Here is a 19,903-nt window from a genome sequence, read left to right as displayed (position 1 = left end):
GCTACTTTTTCTTTGCTGTTCAATCAAATGAGTTTGGGATTTTGTTTGCCTCTTCTACAGCAGAGCTACTGCTGTGATGACGGAGAGTGTTTGGGTTTGGGTTGTTTCTGTCCACTCTCTTTTCTCTTCTTCAGCTCGAAGGACATGAACTACTGAGAGCAAAGTAGCAGACAGTAGGACAGCAGCAGACTGTGGTTACCTAGCAACAACATAAGCATGCTTTCAGGGCAGCAGTCTATGCAGATTTCTCAAAAAATAAAAAAGAGCACGGCAACATATATTTTAGTGTAGAGACTTATATCCAGTCATTTGCAGTATACTGTATACTTTACTCTATATTTAACACTTTTGTTGCCCTCATAGACTAATGCATCGTCAGATGATAGCTTATGGGCTCTGACATTTGGAGATGGGGTGAAGTGGTTAGCTCTCATTTATCAAAGAGGACCTAAAAAGCAGATTTTAAGTGTGTGCACTGTGTAATATGTTCAAATGGGTTCTTATTGTTGTGTATGTGGGCACATACCTAATGCGTCCCAGACTTTGCACTTGCACTTGTACGTTTTTAACAAGCTTTCAGGGAATCTAGAGCAATCAGATATTTTACCATTGGACAGGAGAGGATGGGCTGGATCCAGACTCCCTGCCCACGAGGCTGACTTATTCAGTATTCTGGGGATGTGTGATCCTGACCTTACTGTTGCATGTCCTTGATGCATGCAGAGCGCAGCAAATGCCTTTTTGGAGGATTGCATGCTCCAACCCATTTTAATGTGCCTTTTCATCCACAGCACACTCTTGCTAAGCCCCGCAGCAGGGGCTCAGAGCTAGCATTTTGATTATAAGAATGATTGAATTAATGCTGCTGAAGTTGACACCTAATGGATTAAGGTGGTCAGAATTGTTGAAACACATAAGGCAGATCTGTGTAAAGACATCCTAAACCTCTTTATTTGTCACGATCCCAGGGAAAGGCTTTTAAAGTCTAACCTTGCTAATCCAGTGCAAAGTCTAATCTATTGAAAATAAGGTCAAAAACAAACAACAACGCCACTGCGATCATACAGTATTGAGTGTAATAGAGAAAGATTCCCTTCTCTGGATTGATTCCAAATCGTCAATGCCACGCCGCTGTAGGGATCCTGAGTTGTCAATGTCAAATCAATATTCTTGTTGAGGTGGAAGCTATTAAGAGAGGTTAATGCTGCAAAATATCCACAAATAATACATTTTCTTGTGTCAGATTTTGCATATTAGCGGAGCTCACCTCAGCTTGTCTGAGTCTTTTCAACATGATGTTTCTCTTGTGTTTACTTTTTTCACTATATTGTTCTATAGTCCCTTTCCTCCATGTTTTCCAAAAACATGTCTATTTCACTGAGCACTTGTACACTTGTAGCACTCTCTTTCTTGCCATTAAGAGTTGCCAAGTTCCATAACTTCCTCTGCTGCTGTTATGGGTAGAATAAGCACAGACCACAATCTTTTCATTTCCCTGAATTTAGTTTTCCTTTTTGCTCCAGTTTTTCTTTTCTCCTCTTCACGTCACTGAATCCAACACTCCCACTGGAGCGTTCGCCGGTTGATGTACTGAACTTGCACTGTATGCGTTTACATGCATTTTCAGCACTTCCCTCCTTCTCACCGCACTCCCACAGTTCAGCTGGTCATTTGGGCTCCGGGCCACGTTAAAGTTTTCACAATAAAAGTACAAAAGTGAAGACCAATGAGAAGTGCACTTTTTCTGTTTGAATCACACCTAATTTCTTCTTTGATGATGCAATGTGAATTATTCCCATTTGTCATTACTACACTCGCTGTGAAACTGGAGCCAATTGGAATTTGTAATGCATTAACTAAAAGCAATATCGCTGTCACAAAACATTAGCTTCAATGATGGTAAATGTATTTTGTTCAAAACGTTATTAGGTTCATTTTCAAAAGTTATTGGATTCATTTTCCAACCTAATAGGAGAACCCTGCTCGTCCATTCAGAATATCCAAAGCAGCCAAGAGGGACATTTGACAGTTAACATTCGCCATAAATTTGCTTTATATTACACCTTAGTCTGTCTCTGAATACAATGAACTGAGTGGCAACAACACTTAAACACATGCAAATTAATCTAAATGTGTAAATGTAACTTTGGTTGATTCGGTTGATGGTTTCAGAAAATCTAAATGATAAAACATCTGATTTATTCAAGTTCATCAGCTTTTTTAAATGTCAGTTAAACAAGAGTTAAATAAATAGTAAATGAGGATCACATATCCCACCAGTGTGTGTGAATGAGGGGATTTAAGCAGAGCACTGATCACATCCGATTTATAGTGTGTAACAGAGTTCATCTGTTAAACCAGACGATGGTTTATCAAATGTTTATGAAACCCTGTAAAACTCTGGAGGGAATAGTTTGTTGTCATATGCCTGGATTTAGAATAGCCTGTTTACTGAATCCCCCTCATGTTATCATATAATATATCACAGTACACTTTTACAATCACAGAAGATTGATGTGGGTGGATTCCTCGACTATATCATGCCTAGTGATTGAGGAGTTGTTTTTAATGCTATGCTTTATTTAAAGCCATTGTGATGGAATTACTGATATGTGCTGACAGCATTATGCATCCTTGGAGTGAATGTTGACTCCCCTGCCTCTAAAAAAAATGTAGAAAAAGGAAAATCAATAGTAAAGATTTTATTTTTTTACCCCCCATATGTTTTATTCACCTTCAGTGAATATGAATATCATATTACAAATAAGTCACCAGCTTATTGCTATAATATTTGAGTTGGTACTATTATCATTAGTTTTATTGTATATCACTTGTATCTCTGGTGTTTATACTTATCTATCTATCTATCTATCTATCTATCTATCTATCTATCTATCTATCTATCTATCTATCTATCTATCTATCTATCTATCTATCTATCTATCCATCCAATATTTGTTTTTATGTTTTATGTATTTTTGAGTTGATCTTTTTGCATCCATTAATTATCCTGGTGAGCTGGAGCAATGTGTCTTGTGAGAAATCAGCCAACCGTTTCTTCTATTGTTCATGTAAACTGGTAGAAAGGATGATCAGGAACATTCATGTATTTATACAGCACTGTTGCTCAGAACCAAAGTTATAAACTTGTCTTTGTGCTCCCCTCCTGTTTCCACTGTAGACTACAATGGCTGTCACGAGTTAGACATTAAATGCCCGGTCAGTTTAACTGTGGTACTGCCAGCTCTGCGGTCCATACAGTACCCTTCTCCATAGGCCTTCTAATCTCACTGTAATCTGCTGCAGTTGAACCTCTTGCCTCTGAAATATATCTCTGATCATGGATTGAGTTAATGCTTGTTTATCTTTGCACATAAGGATATTTTAACTAACCTCTTCTTAATGTCAGAAATGTTAACGGAAAAACAAGTATATACAATATTTTAACAAGCCCTTCCTTCTCTCTATCTCTCTTTTCTCTGTGCATCCCTTGGTCTCCCTCCTTGTGTTGGATATGACAGGTAAGTGCGTCTGTTGTATTGACTTTGAATCCTCTGGGCAGGATTAGCTTGTACACATTGACTGTCAACGTGAGAATGTAACCAAAATTGCATATTAAGTATTCATTGCATCGGGATGCATTTTAGCGTGACTGTTTTGTAAACAGTGAACGCTTTCCCTTTTGCTCAGCTGACACTTGGAGAATGGGGCAATTCCATTTTATGGAGCCAATCTCATTGGCTACTGGAAAGATGCCAATCTGGCCTCAAAGATAGGGAGAAGAGAAGGAGCACAGAGATCAAGTAGAATAGCATTTATTCATCCTGACATTGATCAGATAAATGGAAAAAGATAAATGCTGTCTATTTTTACTTCCCTTAACCTGCGTTAACGTTTTATTCAAGAAGAGGCCCGGACAACATCGCTGTTAACCTATGAAAACTCAAAGTGAATGGCTAAAGTGTTTTTGTTTGAGTTTTATTTGAAATGGTCTGTCTATGAAAAAGGAAACACAATGCAGTTATACCGATGAGTCATTTGGAATGCATGGTATACAAGTTGAGCTGATGTCTGTCTACTGGGCAAACAAGTTCACACTCATCAGCTAAGACGAAAAAAAACAGGCTTTGTTTTTGAACCCAGTTCCCAGTATGCACTTTTTATTCATTTTCTTTGTGTTTGTTTGTTTGAGGTCTTTTAAAAGCTGCCTGTGCCCACATTTAACACTGTGAATCTAAATGTTCATCCGGGAAAGCTTAATTTATAGTTGTTGAAAAGGCCAAGGTGTCCTCCGAGTAGCAATCTGGCTGATATTTAAGTTTAAAAATCAGCCTTTGAGGCTCCATAATGATATTCATAAAAATCTTATTTGTTGTATTTGTTTGTGTTAGTTTCAGACTTTGTAAGCTTACTTTTTTCTGACAGCCACCTGGGGAAGAAGTAGATTAATAGATTTATTCTTTGTATTGATATTTATCAGCAGGAAATACAGATGCACACAACATTGTTCTTCATTTGAAAGTCATAAAGCAAAAGGTCCCTTGAATCAAGTTAAACACTTCTTTGATATTAAAATGTTTATATGGAAATCATATTTACCATGATTATTTATGTAAATTAAAAGTTAAGCAAAGCATTTCACATTCTATGATATATTTAATATATAGCCATTCTAATGCAACCTATATAGAATTTTCAATTTACACAATTTGCTTCAAATCCTTTCACTGTTATCTTCCATTTCCATTATCATATCCAGTATTTCACCCTTATACTGGTCACTGCTGTGACTGCATAGTGTATTATTTTGTGTTTGTTTCAATAAGGTAAAGTAAATATGAAATCATGTACTGTATTGCTCCTACACACAATAATCTCATATGCCCTTACAGTATACATACAGAAAGCTCCTTCATATATTTTATTGATTTCTATCTCTATGTGTTTGACACACGTCTGCAGGCGTTTTATTAATTTGACTGTTTGTGGGAATGTTGACACATGAGGAACAGAACTGGCTGTACTAAACGTACATAACCTACATGATTCCCACAGTTCACAGTTTATTATTGCTGTGTATTTCAACAGGGTCTGTCTGTAGAGGTATGAATAGCATTAACGGATGAATAGAAAATCCTGCTTCAGTCCTGACCAAAGCTTTGCACTTCAGCCTCCATTAATACTCTTGATATTAGGAGCTGATCCACATCTGCTCGTGTACAGGTTACATGAAGCCCCAGATGCAGGCTCAGCTGTTGCGATGTATTGTCTCACTGACTGACCCTGAGGTTTTATGTAAATGGCCAGACATAACCATCAGAAACAAAGCCATGGCAAGTTAACTAAAAATACACTCTAATGGTTAGAGTAACAATAGTCATAATTATTACATTGAAATAACCAGTTCCCTGTTCCCCTTCCACCCTCTGACTCAGTGTAATGAATATTCAGCTGCCAACCTTGCCCTGCTCTCTGGCCAATTTCACCTTCCACAGCAGCCTCCACCGCTCTATCTATGTAAGGAAGAATAATGACTCCTCCGTCATTATTATTAATTCAGTGTTGCTTGAGTATAATGTAAATGAAGCCGTGGGCGTACAGAGGTGAAGTCTACCTGGAGAGTTAGCCTCAGTAGTGAATATAGTTGTGTCCTATTGGTCTTGTGTCTAGTTTAGTTAATTTATTATTTGCACAATTTGACCCACCCCATAAGAGGAGGTAAGCAACCATAAGCTTTAAGTGTTAAAATCTCTTATTTGAATAGGAGAGACATCTCTTTACAATATAATGTGTGGGTGTAATTTCCATTCGCTGCCCTCTTTTAATTAATTATGAGCTTGTGTGTTAACACCAGCATTTTGTCATCGGCTCTCACTGAATTCAGTGCTGCAACATCACACTTACAGCAGGGACAGAAAGCAGCGTTTGAAAAGGAGGAAGAGAAAGAGAGTGAACAATAAAAGAGAAAATAGTGTGTCAGAGCTTTTGGATTCACAGATGATGTTGATGATGATTAGAATATTGATCCCAATAACCCACCTGTTATAAAAGAAGCAGTGGAAAGCCACCCACACACTGTCATTAGTCATCACCGGCTCCTTGCTGCCTACTGCAGTACATGCTGCCCCCCATGATTTAGCTCTCCATCCAGTTATGAGGGGGTGTTAAGCCTGAATTATGCAGCACAGTCCCAGTCCCAATGAGAAGGCAGAATGCTGGCCGATCGATACCCCTCACAGGAAGCCAGGTTAATTTATTTTTTAAGGATCTCTTTGCGTCTCTAAGGCCGGCCCCCGCCCCCCCAGTCCCCCTCTTTGCTGCAGGTTGTGATGCAAGCTACTTCCCAAAGATCTGCAGAGTGATGCTTTGTCACTGACAGACACCACTGCACCGGTAAAAGGATCCGTACAGAACATTCAGGGACACTTGCATTAACACACCATTTTTGTATACTGCATCGCACTGTTGTTTTTATGATATGCTGTTTTCTTAATAATTTCGATGTTTGAGCGAGAGTGCTTGCTGATTGATAGTGAGGCTACATTTTGTTTGCAGGGATCTGGGCTTGCAACAACCTGTGCAGTTTAAGTCTATAGGGTCGTTCTATTGTTTGTGTTTGACCTTTAGCTCTGACCCACACCTCATGTTCTGCACAGAATGCCCCACTTTCTGTGCCTCACACCCCCCTCCTTTATTTTCTCATTTCACTGTCATGACCTTTTACTCTGTGTGTCAGTGATTCCATGCCTACATATCCACCTTTGTTTAGTGACTCCTCCTCTCTATTGCACATATATAATTCGAGATTTTCCTTGGTCTGTTGTGCTTGTGTATATCCTGCATTAGTACAAATCCACCACATCCTCAGGTTTTAACACATATTCTACAAGACAGTAGCTGCAGAACTATTAGTATGTGCACTAATATACATGCAATCCCTGTGCTGTATATCCTCTGACTGAAAAACAGCTGCAGCTCTGCAAAGTACAGAACACATGTCACACTTTTCTGCCCAAATACTTCTACAAGATGCACAATCTAATGTTTTTTTGAACAGTGATCTGATTCGTTAAGGACACCACTTCAACCAATCATAGTTTTTTTTCATTTAGAAACATATCCCCTTCAACTATGAGTGTACAACTGAAAATCTGAGGAAAGGATGAATCCATTTGTTATTGCTATGATCATTCTGGTTACCACTCATCTGTATTGATTTTTACTGAGCATCATCAATCAAGGCATTTATAATGGATGCTGTCTGGGAGCACATATCTCCCCTCAGGGAATTATCACCCTGGGATTAGGTCAAGCAGAGATTTGATCTATTGTCAGTTAGATGAATTGATGTTTTTCTCCACGTTTACTGTGTGTCTCACGGACGCAAGGGAGAGGGCGCGAGATGGATAGAAAGAGAGAGGAAGGTGAGGAGGGATAGAGATAAGTCTAAAGTAGTTTAGCGTCAGCCCGCAGGACTCAAAGCTTTTAAAATATGCAGGGCCATTCTCCATCACCTTTTGCCCTGGTTGCTTGTTTAAGAAAAGAGTGAAATGAAATCAATAGTGCCTGTACTGGCCTCTTTGCCAGGCATCATCCAATATTTATACAAATGAAGCTTCACAACCTCAAATTTACCCTGCAGCCGCATGTTTATCGGGCCATTGGAAGGGGCTGAGAATTCTAGAGAGAATGAGAAGATGAAGAGAGTAAAACAAATCTCTGTTCCCATCATGGTGCCCTGCCATGCATAGTGCAGTCGTTTGCATTCACATGATTCTCTAGATTATGATGAACAGCCATGTTGAGGCTTGAAGTGGGACGTCCTTGGTGCCATAAATGAGAAATGGATCATAAATCCCACAAGGCAACGTTAAGCTATTAACACTTCCTAAAACATGTATCCTGAGAAATACCCACAAAGTGTAGTGCTTCTGTTTCATCAGCCCGACATGCAGTGAATGCAGACTCCTAATTCAGTCAACCTATGAGCTAATAGCCCAAATTAATGAATACATTTTAGGTATTATATTTCACTTTGACAGCAAAACATATCTTCAGACATTGCTCACATTACGCCTTCCATCTATTTCCTCAGACACTGGTTTGATGTTAATGATTGCTACGGGCTCCAGATGGCCAAAGCTCATTTCAGATGAAAAACTATAATTAAGCATTTGGAAGGAATATGTGTGAAGACAACCAACCAACACAGTTATGAGCAGAGACTTGCACACACATATTCAGAAACACGTCTGTGAAGATGCTCAGTCATCCGGTCACAGTATTACTTGGTGCTATATGGACTTGCTTGGTTTGTCACAAAAGGGAGGTGAAACATCTTCAAGTAACTCACACATTATAGCTTTTAGAATTTGTAGCCTTTTATAACACTTAGAAATACAGCCACGTCATAGTTTTGGAAAGTGTGTGATGAATTGAAATTGAAAAGTATTTTAAATAATATACTTTTAAATTATAATTCTCCTTTGTAGTCATACTGTCGCCTGAAACACATGTAATACATGAAAACTGCCTTAGTTATCGAAGAATAGTAAGAGAATGGCTTGAATTTAGTGCACTCAAGTGCAGACACTGAATTCCCAGCAGACCCCTCATATTAATATGGACAATTAGTACGTGGCAGGATTTTACCTGGGAGAAATCCTACAAGCTGTCTGAGGAAAAGATGGAAAATGAATATGTAAATCCTGCAGCTCACTTTGTCAGTCCCTCCAGGATTCGTAGATCTTGTGATTTCAAGAATTAACTCAAATTGAATCATTTATTTTTAAGAGCTTGCAACTTTTGTCCTATTCCTGCAATGCCTCAACATAATACTGTAAAAGACATTGCCTGTTTTTGTAATCACTGGAACTTTTTGTCAATGCATTTAAATGTGAGAACCACTAATAATTAGCCCAGTTCAAATAGAATTAATCCTCAACCTTAGCAAAACATTATTTTTTTTCAGAGAAATTATTTCCTGAGGGACTGTAAATCCTTGGCCCTTATTCAGAGGCATAGCTGTCTCGCAGGCTCTGTTTCATTCCCAATTCAAATTCACCAAGTGAACCTTGGAAGAAGAACCAACCAAGTCTTACCTGTTTGTCTGACCATACATCCCACTGTGCAAAGAACACCAGCTGTACTTACAAGGTTACTCATACTTATAGTATCTTATTGGAACTATTTAATGATTGTCAATGAGTTCTTGAAACATTTTTATTCCTGCTGACTTACAAGTTGTAAACATTATCTTAATTTATGGCAAAATAACACAAAAAACGATGCAAATTGATGCACTGAGTTGTTTTCAGAAAAGCTGCTGCAATTTCATCATATTGATGTCACCCCTGCTGTGGAAGTTGCTAGAATATGGTGCAGAATAGGAAAAATGCAGCCACAGTTTAAGAATATGCACACTAGAGAGCAGTCTGTTCCCTCTTTCTGCAGCTGTGGAGATTCTCCATCTTCCTCACACATGACACCCTCCTCCTCCGCCTCACTCACACTGCTCATGTCAGAGGAAACACAGCATCTGTCAGTGCACTAATTTACAAAATTAACACCAGAAGAAGGATATATATAAATATATATATATCGAGAGAGAGAGAGAAAGACAAGAGAGAGCTCAAAATAGACAAACATTGTAGATCACATGAAAACACAGTGAATTACAGTCTAAGTGCAAAACCTCCTTGAAGCTGGTCTGAAGCTGTTTTAATTTAAATAAGCATGATTTCAAATGACCATTCTCTTAAGTGTGCTTGAATCAGTGAAAGGAGGCGTCACTCCTCTGTGAAAGCCGAAGAGGGGAGAAACAATGAGAGACATAGCTTTAGATCTTTGACACTCTGCTTTCTTTACTTGTATGGTACACAAATAGTGATATAATAATATGAAAATATGCTTAGTGATTAAGATGAAATAGATCATTCGAATCTATTCACACACAGGCAATGGGAAGGGGGGAAAGAAACTACACTGAAAGCGAGCCAACACAGTGAATGTTAAAACAACAAATATGAGAGTTAAAACAGAGGAGATCTAAAATTCGGACCATGGACTTTACATTGAAGATGAGATGCAGATATCCCTCTGGCCCTCATTTCTTTTAGTATTTCCTTTTATTTTTTTGGTTCGATACACTGCAGAGACATGGATTTTTAGTCCATGAGCGCAAATACTGCGCCTGTTGTCATTCATCCTCTCTGACAGGCTTCTCACATACAAATGAGTTTACTGTGAATAGCAGTTCATTTATTTAAACATTTTTTGTAGTTTACAAAAGAAATAGATTATCTTGTATCATTTTTTTGTCCACACTTGCACTTCTTCTTTAACATATTTTACACAGACATATTTTTACATTTTAATCCAACTTAAACAGGTTTTTTAATATTTTAGATGCTTGTCAAATATTCTTTACCATAATACAAATGGTTTTTTTCTCTTTTTTCTTCTTTTATGTGTTCCCAGTTTATTTTTAAACAATAATTATTTGTCCTGAAGTAGAAAGACACATTAAAGCTCAATTATCCATCCATGAGAAAAAAGCCTTGTTTCCCACGATGTATTCCGTTCTGTACCATTCTGTAGAGCATCAACAGGTCCAAGAGTTAGGTGCCCGTTATGCCCTGTGGCCTCAAATCAGGAGAGGATAGCGGGAACAGTAAATCCACCTTGAAATAGTCAGCTGCATAAAGCACGCTCCTTCCACGTCACAGTGAGATGCTGTGTAAAAAGTGTCCAAAAGATCCCTTTAATCCTTCTGTCCTGCAATATTCCCCCTCCCCAGTGAATCCAAAAAAGGGATTTACTGTATATCCAGAAAATCACAGTTCAAGACGCACTCACAAAGCAGGATCACACCTCACATTCCCGAGAAGGTTGCTGTTGGCAAGTACAAGAGCCATATTCATTGATGATTACCAGAGCTCCCTCAATGTGGTTGGGTTTATAGTCAACATAATACTCCGGAGTAGAAATTGCAGCCATCTGCTGCATGCTTTGCTTTTGCTTCTGCTTGCGACGCTGACTGCTGAAGCACTGCCTCAGTTGTCTTATTCCGGCAGGAAAGCATTTCCATGCTACATACAGCATGAGCACTATGATGAGAAAGGAAAAGATGAGCGCCATAGTGCCTGTCACCACCTTCTGAATCTGCATGGTGCTCTCCAGGTCATCATGGCCCACTGTGACAGTGAAAGAACTGGTGACCACTTCACTGCCCTCACCCTCATAAGGGTTTTGAGTAAATGGGCCCAGGAACACAGAGCCACCCTGGGCCAGATCCCTAGTAGAGGTGTACAGGCCTGCTGTAGTTACCTCCATTGGGGGAACCTCGCATAGCTGAAAAGCATAGACAGCATCCAGCACATCCTCGCCCTGTGCAGTGTCAGGACTTGAACACAGCAGGGAATTGTCACGCTGGCCTCGGAAGGCACTCAGCCAAGAGGCCAAGGCACACACGTTGCGACTGCACTCCCAGTCATTCCCTGCCAGGGTAATGCTGTCCAGAGATGACCATGAATCCAGGATACGCTGGTCCACAGAGGTCAAACGGTTGGAGTCCAGCATTAGAACCTTGAGGTTGGGTGCACTCTCAAAAACATGTGGCTCAATGTACTCGATTTCATTAGCAGACAGGTCAATCTTCTCTAAAAAATGCCATGTCCAGTCCAGGGTATTGACAACAATTGTAGCATGATTGTTGTGCATGTATAGAGTACGTAAAGAGATGAGGCGAGGGAAGTGGGCTAAGTTGACTTTAACCAGCTCATTGTGCTCAAGATGCAACTCTGTTAACTTGAAGAGGCCAGCAAAGGAATTTCGAGCCAGACTCTGTAGTTGGTTGTATCCCAAGTCCAGAAACTGCATACTCCGGCAGTCTTGAAAAATCCGCACTGGCACAAATTTGAGAGCATTGTAGCGTAAATGCAAATTGGTGAGCTTTCTAAGGCCGTGGAACAGGTCGGGCTCTAGTGCCTGCAGCCTGTTGTATGAGAGGTCCAGAATACGTAGGTTGGGGAGGGGCCTAAAGGTGCCATTTGGCAGAATCTCAATCCGGTTGCTGCTCAGGTCTAACTCCTTCACACGTCTCAGCCTGTCAAATGCAGCCTCCTCTACGATGTCAATGTTGTTGTGATCTAAGTAGAGCCAGGTGAGCTGTGACAAACCATTCAGCTGGCCTTCACGCAGCTCGGTCAAGTTGTTCTCTCTCATGGACAGGCCCATGGCACTGCTCAGATTGCGGGGAATGTCTGTGAGGTTGAGCCCCTCGCAGTACAGCAGCTTGCTGTCGCAGCGGCACAGCCTTGGACAAACCCCCTCCACCAAGGGAACCGTTCTTAGAAAAATGCCCAGTGAATACAGTATCAACCCAGGGGGCTTCTTCAGTGGCCACTTTAGGTACAGTCCAATTAGAAGGAAATCCATTAGCATAAATATCCAGGGATGTCACTGAGAAAATGTCCATTGAACCACTCTGGATATTGTTTTTTTTTTGCACCTTCACATCATATTTATCACATCTTATTTAATTGATTAATTAATCCAGTTTTTTTTTTATTTCACTTGTAGGCAGTGATTTGATATTTTTGAATTAGGCAAACAAGGGACTCCTTGTCAAAAATACGAAGGATCGAGTGCAAGTCCCTGTGCTTGTGTTAAAAATCAAGCAGTAGGCAGAAGGGGTCGGGAAAAAAATGTCCTCACTGACAGATCTTATTTATAAGATTCCTACTCACCCCTATCCAAAAGCTGACAATCTCCATTCAGCCTCTCGCTTTGTGCCCCGACACTAATTATGTGCGAATCTAAAAAAGACCCCACTGTGGTACAAATTCTCCCCCCCTCCCTTCTCCCTTTTCAGTGGACACCAGATCCTTGGCAGGCTTACAATGTCTTAGTTCTCCTCAAGTGAAAGAGCCAGAAAGAGAAGGAATTCAAGTAGCTTTCAGCGTGATGGTAGGAAGTGCAAGTTCCCCTGTCTGTATGCATGAGCTCTGTCTCTTTAGCTCCTCCGCAGTCCTCTGCTGCAATGATCAGAGGGGAGAAGAGACAACCAGAGACAGAAAAAAAAAAGAGACCAAGGAAAAATCTTTTCAAATGTCTGTTTTGCTCTGTTCCTCTCCCCTTTCCTGCTTAAGTTTCCGCAAATCTGTCAGCACGTATTATCGTCCATCTCTGGCAGCAATCACTGATTTGTGAGGTTTAAATCCAGTCAAGCAGGTAATCATGCTTTCAGTGAGGGATGCAGGGAGAGAAAAAAAAGGATTTAAAGAGGTGAACCCTGTTCACTTCTTGTGTAACAGTATTCCGTGTCATCTCAGTGGCTCATCTCGGTTAAGAAGCCGCTTGTATCCCCCGTAGCTTGCAGGTCTCCTTCCATCCCTCGCTCTACGGGTGTTTTCTCAGCCAGCTGGAAGAGGCTGCTAACGGCTGGTGCTGGTAGGCAGGCAGGGCGGTAAATGTGGGAAGCAAAGGAGCGCGCAATCCCTTGCAGCAGACCAGTACACTGACAGCGCATGCAGAAGCGCCTTCTGTTCACTGAGTGTCGTAAGCCACTCACAATTCAGAGTTCTCGCTCTCTTTCCCTCACTCTCTTGCTCTCTTTCCCTTGATCGCTCACTCACTTGTTCATGCCGCTCCCCTCCTCTTCCTCTGTCCCTCCCCTATTCCCTCCTCACTTTTCTCTTGCAGTTTTTTTCTCTGTGCCTGAGACATTTACATATTCAAAATGGGCTGGGCTTAAACCAGGAGCTTTAATGAACCCCCCCCCCCTCACCCACCACCTTCATCTCTCTCTATCTCTCTTTCTCTCTCTCTCTCTCCTTCCCTTTTCTCCCTCCCTCCTTCCTTCTCTGACTGTAATGAATTGGGCCATATTATGTCTGCCTCCTTTTCCTTTGACGTCGCTGTGAGAAAGCAGTTTTCTAATTTCAGAGTTGCAAAATAACATTCGTCCATTGAACAAAATGGGTGTTGAATATTAGTTCCACCCCTAAAGCAGAGAAACCTTTTCATGTCAACAATCAAGAGAGGCTGCAAATAGAAGGAGATCTTGCACCTGTAACATCTTGATGATGACACAATTTCTAGTATCTATTTATCATGTGTGTTATTGCAATTACAGCTTCTATATATCATACATTATAATGTCTTGTGTAATGTCTCAATCTCAGTCTATTAATATTCATTGTTTAGCCTTCCTAAACATAAAGGCTAGAGTACAATGAGTCAAGACTGGAGTATGACATTCCTCATTTAATCAAACTGTCCTGTGGCCAGCCATTCTGTGCCATTGTCAATTATAGCAAGGCTATTCATTCTGAATGCAGATGTGATTGCTTGCCACTTATTATCAGCATAAAACTATGACACAAATATTCTTTCTGAAGGCCCCGTTCTCGCCTTGTTTTTCACTGGAATTAGTCCTAGCCTTGTCAATGCTCTGCCATTGATTTTCTGAAATATTTAGCTGTGACCGTGTCTTCCATTCCTCATACCAGCCAACTTTCTTACCATCTGCAGTTTTGTCTCCCTGGGTTTATTGCTTTTTTTGTCAAGCATTCTTAAAAGGAATTTAGAATGAACAAAAATTAAATTGAAGGAAATTTACAAAAACAGGTTATAAAGGACCAGTATGTAAGATTTAGGTGAAAGGGATATATGTGCAGAAATTGAATATAAAATAATCTTAATGATGTTTTCACTAGTGTGTTTCTTCTAAATTGTACAAGTTGTTGTTTTCTTTACCCTTGAATGAGCCGTTTATATTTATATTATTATATACAACTGAAGGCTCCCTCAGGTTCTCTCTCATGTTTGGAACAGGAGGGTGAGGTGAGGGGTATTCAGCTGCAAGATGCTCCTCCCCCACAAGATGTCACTAAATTATTCACACTGAACCTTTAATGATGCCCCTTTAATAACCCAGGTGCAGTGCCTCATGTAAAGAGATAAATACATATTGACACAAATAATAGCCTTTGATAGAGAAGGACAAAATCCACAATGAACATTTACAGCATGTTGTTATTACAGACAGCAATGCCGATTGCTTTTCCTTGTGTAGTTATATTAACTAGATCTAGTCATAATGAGGATAGATTTTATTTAAAAGTTAATAAAATAACGATATACTGTATCATTTTGATAACCTTGGAACTGCGTCTGTAATGTAAAACTTTTACAGTAAAAGCCCACGTGGTTTGAGTTGTGCTTCCTCAGATGTTTATCATATCACTGTTTCTGCTCATATGCTCTGCTTTAGAGTCAATTACTGTAACAAGGATTTAAAATTTAATTTTACTCTACTTATCCACTATATTATGTCTATTCTCCACTATGTATTGGCATATGATGTCAAGACTAAACTACAGCTTTGAAATGATACTATATTAAAGTCAGGGGAGAGAGAGTGTTATAGGAAACAGGGGAGTGAATTAGACTTAATTGTGTCTAATCAAACCAAAAATACCACAATTACCACTGGATGGTGACTGCATCGACTGTTAAGTAGTTTTTGTTCACCACTAATGTTTTTTAAGCTGGCTGTTTATTTAAACAATCATTTGTAAATCAGTCACCAGCTAAGACATGTTTCAAATGATTTGAGACTATTTTATACTCCTGATGACAACATATAACACTTGACTGCACACTATAGGGCATAGCATTTGATTGCAATAGTTATACTGTAGGTCCACCAAGAAACCAAACAGCCCTTTATTTTTTCTGACCATGCCAGCATCACCACAGCTTTGGAATAGTATCATTGTTGTAGGTACAATGTGACTGGTGTTTATTTTCTTCAATCATAACACTTGTTTGTTATTATTATTTTAAATTGCATTAGGAAAAACACATTTTTGGTTAATAGACATCCTAGCCATTCTGTCATTGTCACATGTATCAATGTAAAGCCGGTGAAGGACGAATTATGGATCAGGAACCAAATAATTAAAAGAAGTCCAATCATCCAGTGAATGTATCTTATAAAACCATATTCTTATTTCTTAAATCTTATTTTGAATTACTCTGTGAATATTGCATCGGGACAATGATGCATTGAGCAGCAAGGAGACTGAAGAAAAAATTGCCCTTCACATGATCTGGACATCGTGAAGTTGGAATCATCTCTGCTTTTCCTTTGCTATATTCCCTCTTAACTGTAATGGATGACTACACCATCAGCTAATGACTTGGTGCCCTATAATGACTTGACACACCGAACAGGAGATGAGAGTATCCAGACCATCAGTTTTAAGACTTTAAGAGCTTTGGCTCCCTGCTTTGGAGGTAAAGTCAGTATGAGGTGAAGTGTATTGCCGTGTGTGTGTGAGTGTGAAAAAGATGTGCCTAGTGACATGACTCACATGGACAACAGATATGGTCATTTTACAGAGATTTTTCTTTTAATAAAAACATTTTTTTATAGCCCAGTCATTTTTGTGATTTAATGTCACATCTTGAATATGTTGAACAATAAAACAAAGTGGAGGTTACGGTTTATCGTGAACAGACTGGATTGATTTGAGGGATCAAAAAAGACTCATAATTATCAGCATCTATGATTACAAGCCCATTATTGAAATAATTTGCTGAATCAGAGCACGTCTGATTGTGCGAGCCCGACAAAACAATGTAGATGATAACTAATTGGCCCGCTGCAGAGATAATGTTGATGGGCAGCTGGGAAAGGCTGGTGGTGGGGGTCAGTTGTGGTTAGCAAAAGGCATAGGATATGTTTCAATCCGCAACTGAATTCAAACACCAGTGGACGGAGGATTCTCTTAGTTTTGAAGGGTCACAAGTGGACAGAGAGTTAACATCAGGCTTATTCATTTCACTTTTGTAATAATCCCATTATATAACCATCAACTGAGGATGAACTGTAAATCTGAAGAAATCTACTCAAAGATAAATTGAGATTGCCGTGGACATCGCAAATTATTACCATCATAGACTTATCTCAGATATACATCTTCAAAATCTTAATTGTGAAGTCAGTAACCCAGTCAAGGTTGGTTTTATTATGCGATCCAAGTTTTACTACAGAATAAACCCAAAAAATCCACATCTCTCTCTGTTGTCCTTTTGCTCACACTAACTGCTGCTGGGTTAAACAAAACAGGAAAGACGATACCATCATAATGTTCATTGGAGCATGTGACTGGGGGGAAACAGCTTTCACTGTGGGTTACAACTCCTTGAAGCATGTTTTTTTGTGATGCAAAGTTTGCTTCAGTAAACAGAAGAAAATCAATGTCATACTCGTGATTTCCCCATGTTTCCACCACGCTTTTAAGTATATAGAATTTATAAATAGAGAGGAGGACCTCAAGAGATTGATTACCAAGAGACAAAACAATGAAAAAAGAAAGAATTCAGAATCTGCTTGAAAAGGCCAAAAGGGTAAACAATAGTAACATTGATGGAAAAGGGGATAAAAAGTGGGCCAATAAATCTATGGATGGACACATGATCTTGAACCACCTGTAGATTTCACTTCCAAAACAAAATAATGCTCTGCACTTTATTCACGAAGCACAAGCATGCCACACATATAACACTTTATTTTGTGTTGTTTTTCTGAGCCCCTCAGGTTCTGATACAGCCTGATCCTCCTCTGCGTGGATGACATTTTATTTTCAAAAGCAGAGATTATAGTGTTGGGTGGACTAAAGCCTTTTCTACTTCACGCCAAGACATGAACATGAACATGGTGACTAGTCTTGGCAGCGTAGTGCCAATGTTACAAATGCATGTGGGTCAGTTGTTTCTGTTTTTCATTGTCTCATTCTTAACCATGCAGGCTTTGCCCCTTTAAGACGCAGATGCACATGTTCAAACTCATGTCTAAAATCCATTTTGCTGATTCATTTGAAGAGTTCTGGTTTTGTGCACTACTGTTTGCTGTCAGACTGTCATGACCTACTGGGACACTAAACAGAGCAATAGATAATGCATGGTTAAACAAACACTCCTCCTCTTCTTACCATGAAAAGTCAAAATGTCTGTTTTTAATGTAAATAAAATTGTCTTAAATTGTGTTAAAAAGTGAAGTCAGTGATGCCAGAACCTGATAGAATGACAGACAGAGATGTATTATTATTAACAAGCCTCGCACATACAAGATCAGTGAATATCTGTATACAGACACATGAGTGAGGCTAGTCAAATACTCCATGGGAGTCAGATTAACAGCGTGAAATGTCAAGTACACAAAGATACAGGCCAAAAGCCATGCTGTACCACAAATTGGAAAGTACGAGAAAAATCACTTATTGTGACACAACAGCATCGACTGAGTTTTCATCACTGATAATCATATATAACAGGACAAAGAATATGGATGGATGGATGGACAGATGGAAAGATAGAAGGTGTGTATCTGTATGTGTGAAAGAAAATTAATATGGGTCTAAATTCCTGGTACTGTATGTCCAATTTGAGGTGTTGGATTTTGAGAGGAGACTAGACAGACTGATTTTTACAGTGTCACAACATAGAACAGTCACACTGTCAGTGTTGCTTTTACAGAGAAACAAAATCTGAATTCCTCACCCGGCACCACATTGGTAGATATTTACAGCTACCTGCCACATCCAGTTCTTCACCCACATATTGGCAGGAGGTTGTGTGTTGGTTTTTCCATATTCAGTGTTAAATTCAATTGCATGTTTCAACATTTTTTTACTGAGTGTGTTTCTTTATCCAGCTGTGTTCTGGCTCTATAACGTTTCTGGCTTCAGAGACTACATCAAACAGTGCCCAGAACGAGGCTCTGTCTGCCAGAGGAACTTTGTTGTGATGTCAGATGACGCAGAAATCCCACTGAGAGTCACCAAGCCCGTTTTCAAAACTCAGCTCTCTCGAGCAGCGTGGCCTCACTTTTGATAACCCTGACTTCTCTTGCCTATTGCCTCATTCAGATCCTAACAAGCCTCCACATCCTTCATGTGTCCACTAACCTCTCTCATGTTGGGATGAAGCAGGCTAGAATGCATCGAACTGAGGAGTCTCTGATGCAAAAGCCTGAAAGACTTATTACTTGTGCCTTTATCCGCAGTGTCCCTACTGCAAGTAAAGTTTAGAATACCTAAAGATCAATGTAAAATCCCATTAGAGCCTGTAGTGCAAGGGACAGATGCACCTTGTAACACAAGAAAGGTCTTTGTGTTTCACATTTTCACACCTTACCTTTGGAACCTTTAATAGGAATCAGTTGAATTCTGTTACTCAAAGGTTGGTTTTGCTTTTGTTCAATCAAGCTTGTTTCATTTTGTGCAAAAGTCTTTTATCTAAAATATCACTCCAATTCTGATGTAGTACTGATTCTGTTAAAACTAACTGTTAACACCCTGCTGCTCATTTAGTGTCACAGGTGGTGGTGTTCTCCTTCACGGATGTTTAACCTTGACAGTAATTACTGTAGTTGCAAAATGTCCAAAAACACGACTACATTGAAATTCATTTCAGAAACTACTGGGGGTGAACCAAGTCTTTTAAATTTGGACTTTGGAGTGAATCCAAAATTACAGTATTCTTTTAAACTTCAAATAGAGCCTCGAACATGCAAACAAAATCAGTAAATGTTGAGATTACAATCAAACATTGAACAATCATATGATAGTATTTCCACAATCTTACATTCATTTGTAGATTATCTGCCAGACTTTAAAATGTAATGAATGCTAAACTATCATATTATGTATGTTGCCCCTATGCACCAGCCATGCATCATGTATGATATTGTCATGTTCCATCATGGAAGACTTTTTGACGTATGACAGTAGGAAGATGTAGATGCACATGTTAAAACTCATGTTGTTTCTAAATCCATTTAGCTGATTGTGTTGAAGACTTCTGGTTTTGTACTTGACTGTTTGCTGTC

At 39.5% G+C, this 19,903-nt stretch overlaps 2 protein-coding genes across 3 annotated transcripts in view; one reads left to right on the top strand and one right to left on the bottom strand.

Moving 5' to 3' along the window:
• ctnna2 (catenin (cadherin-associated protein), alpha 2) overlaps positions 1-19,903 on the top strand; it is a 267,738-nt gene that overhangs the window by 155,406 nt on the left and 92,429 nt on the right. The window lies entirely within an intron of this gene.
• On the bottom strand, positions 9,207-13,667 carry lrrtm1 (leucine rich repeat transmembrane neuronal 1). The gene has a single exon (XM_020100469.2). The coding sequence runs from the start codon at positions 12,442-12,444 to the stop codon at positions 10,867-10,869; it is 1,578 nt and encodes a 525-aa protein (XP_019956028.1). The 5' UTR covers positions 12,445-13,667; the 3' UTR covers positions 9,207-10,866.

This window comes from Paralichthys olivaceus, chromosome 8 (genome assembly GCF_024713975.1).
Source record: "Paralichthys olivaceus isolate ysfri-2021 chromosome 8, ASM2471397v2, whole genome shotgun sequence".
NCBI classification, from domain to species: domain Eukaryota; kingdom Metazoa; phylum Chordata; class Actinopteri; order Pleuronectiformes; family Paralichthyidae; genus Paralichthys; species Paralichthys olivaceus.
The sequence above is the reverse complement of the archived record's forward strand: the minus strand, read 5'-3'. Positions and strand labels throughout refer to the sequence as shown.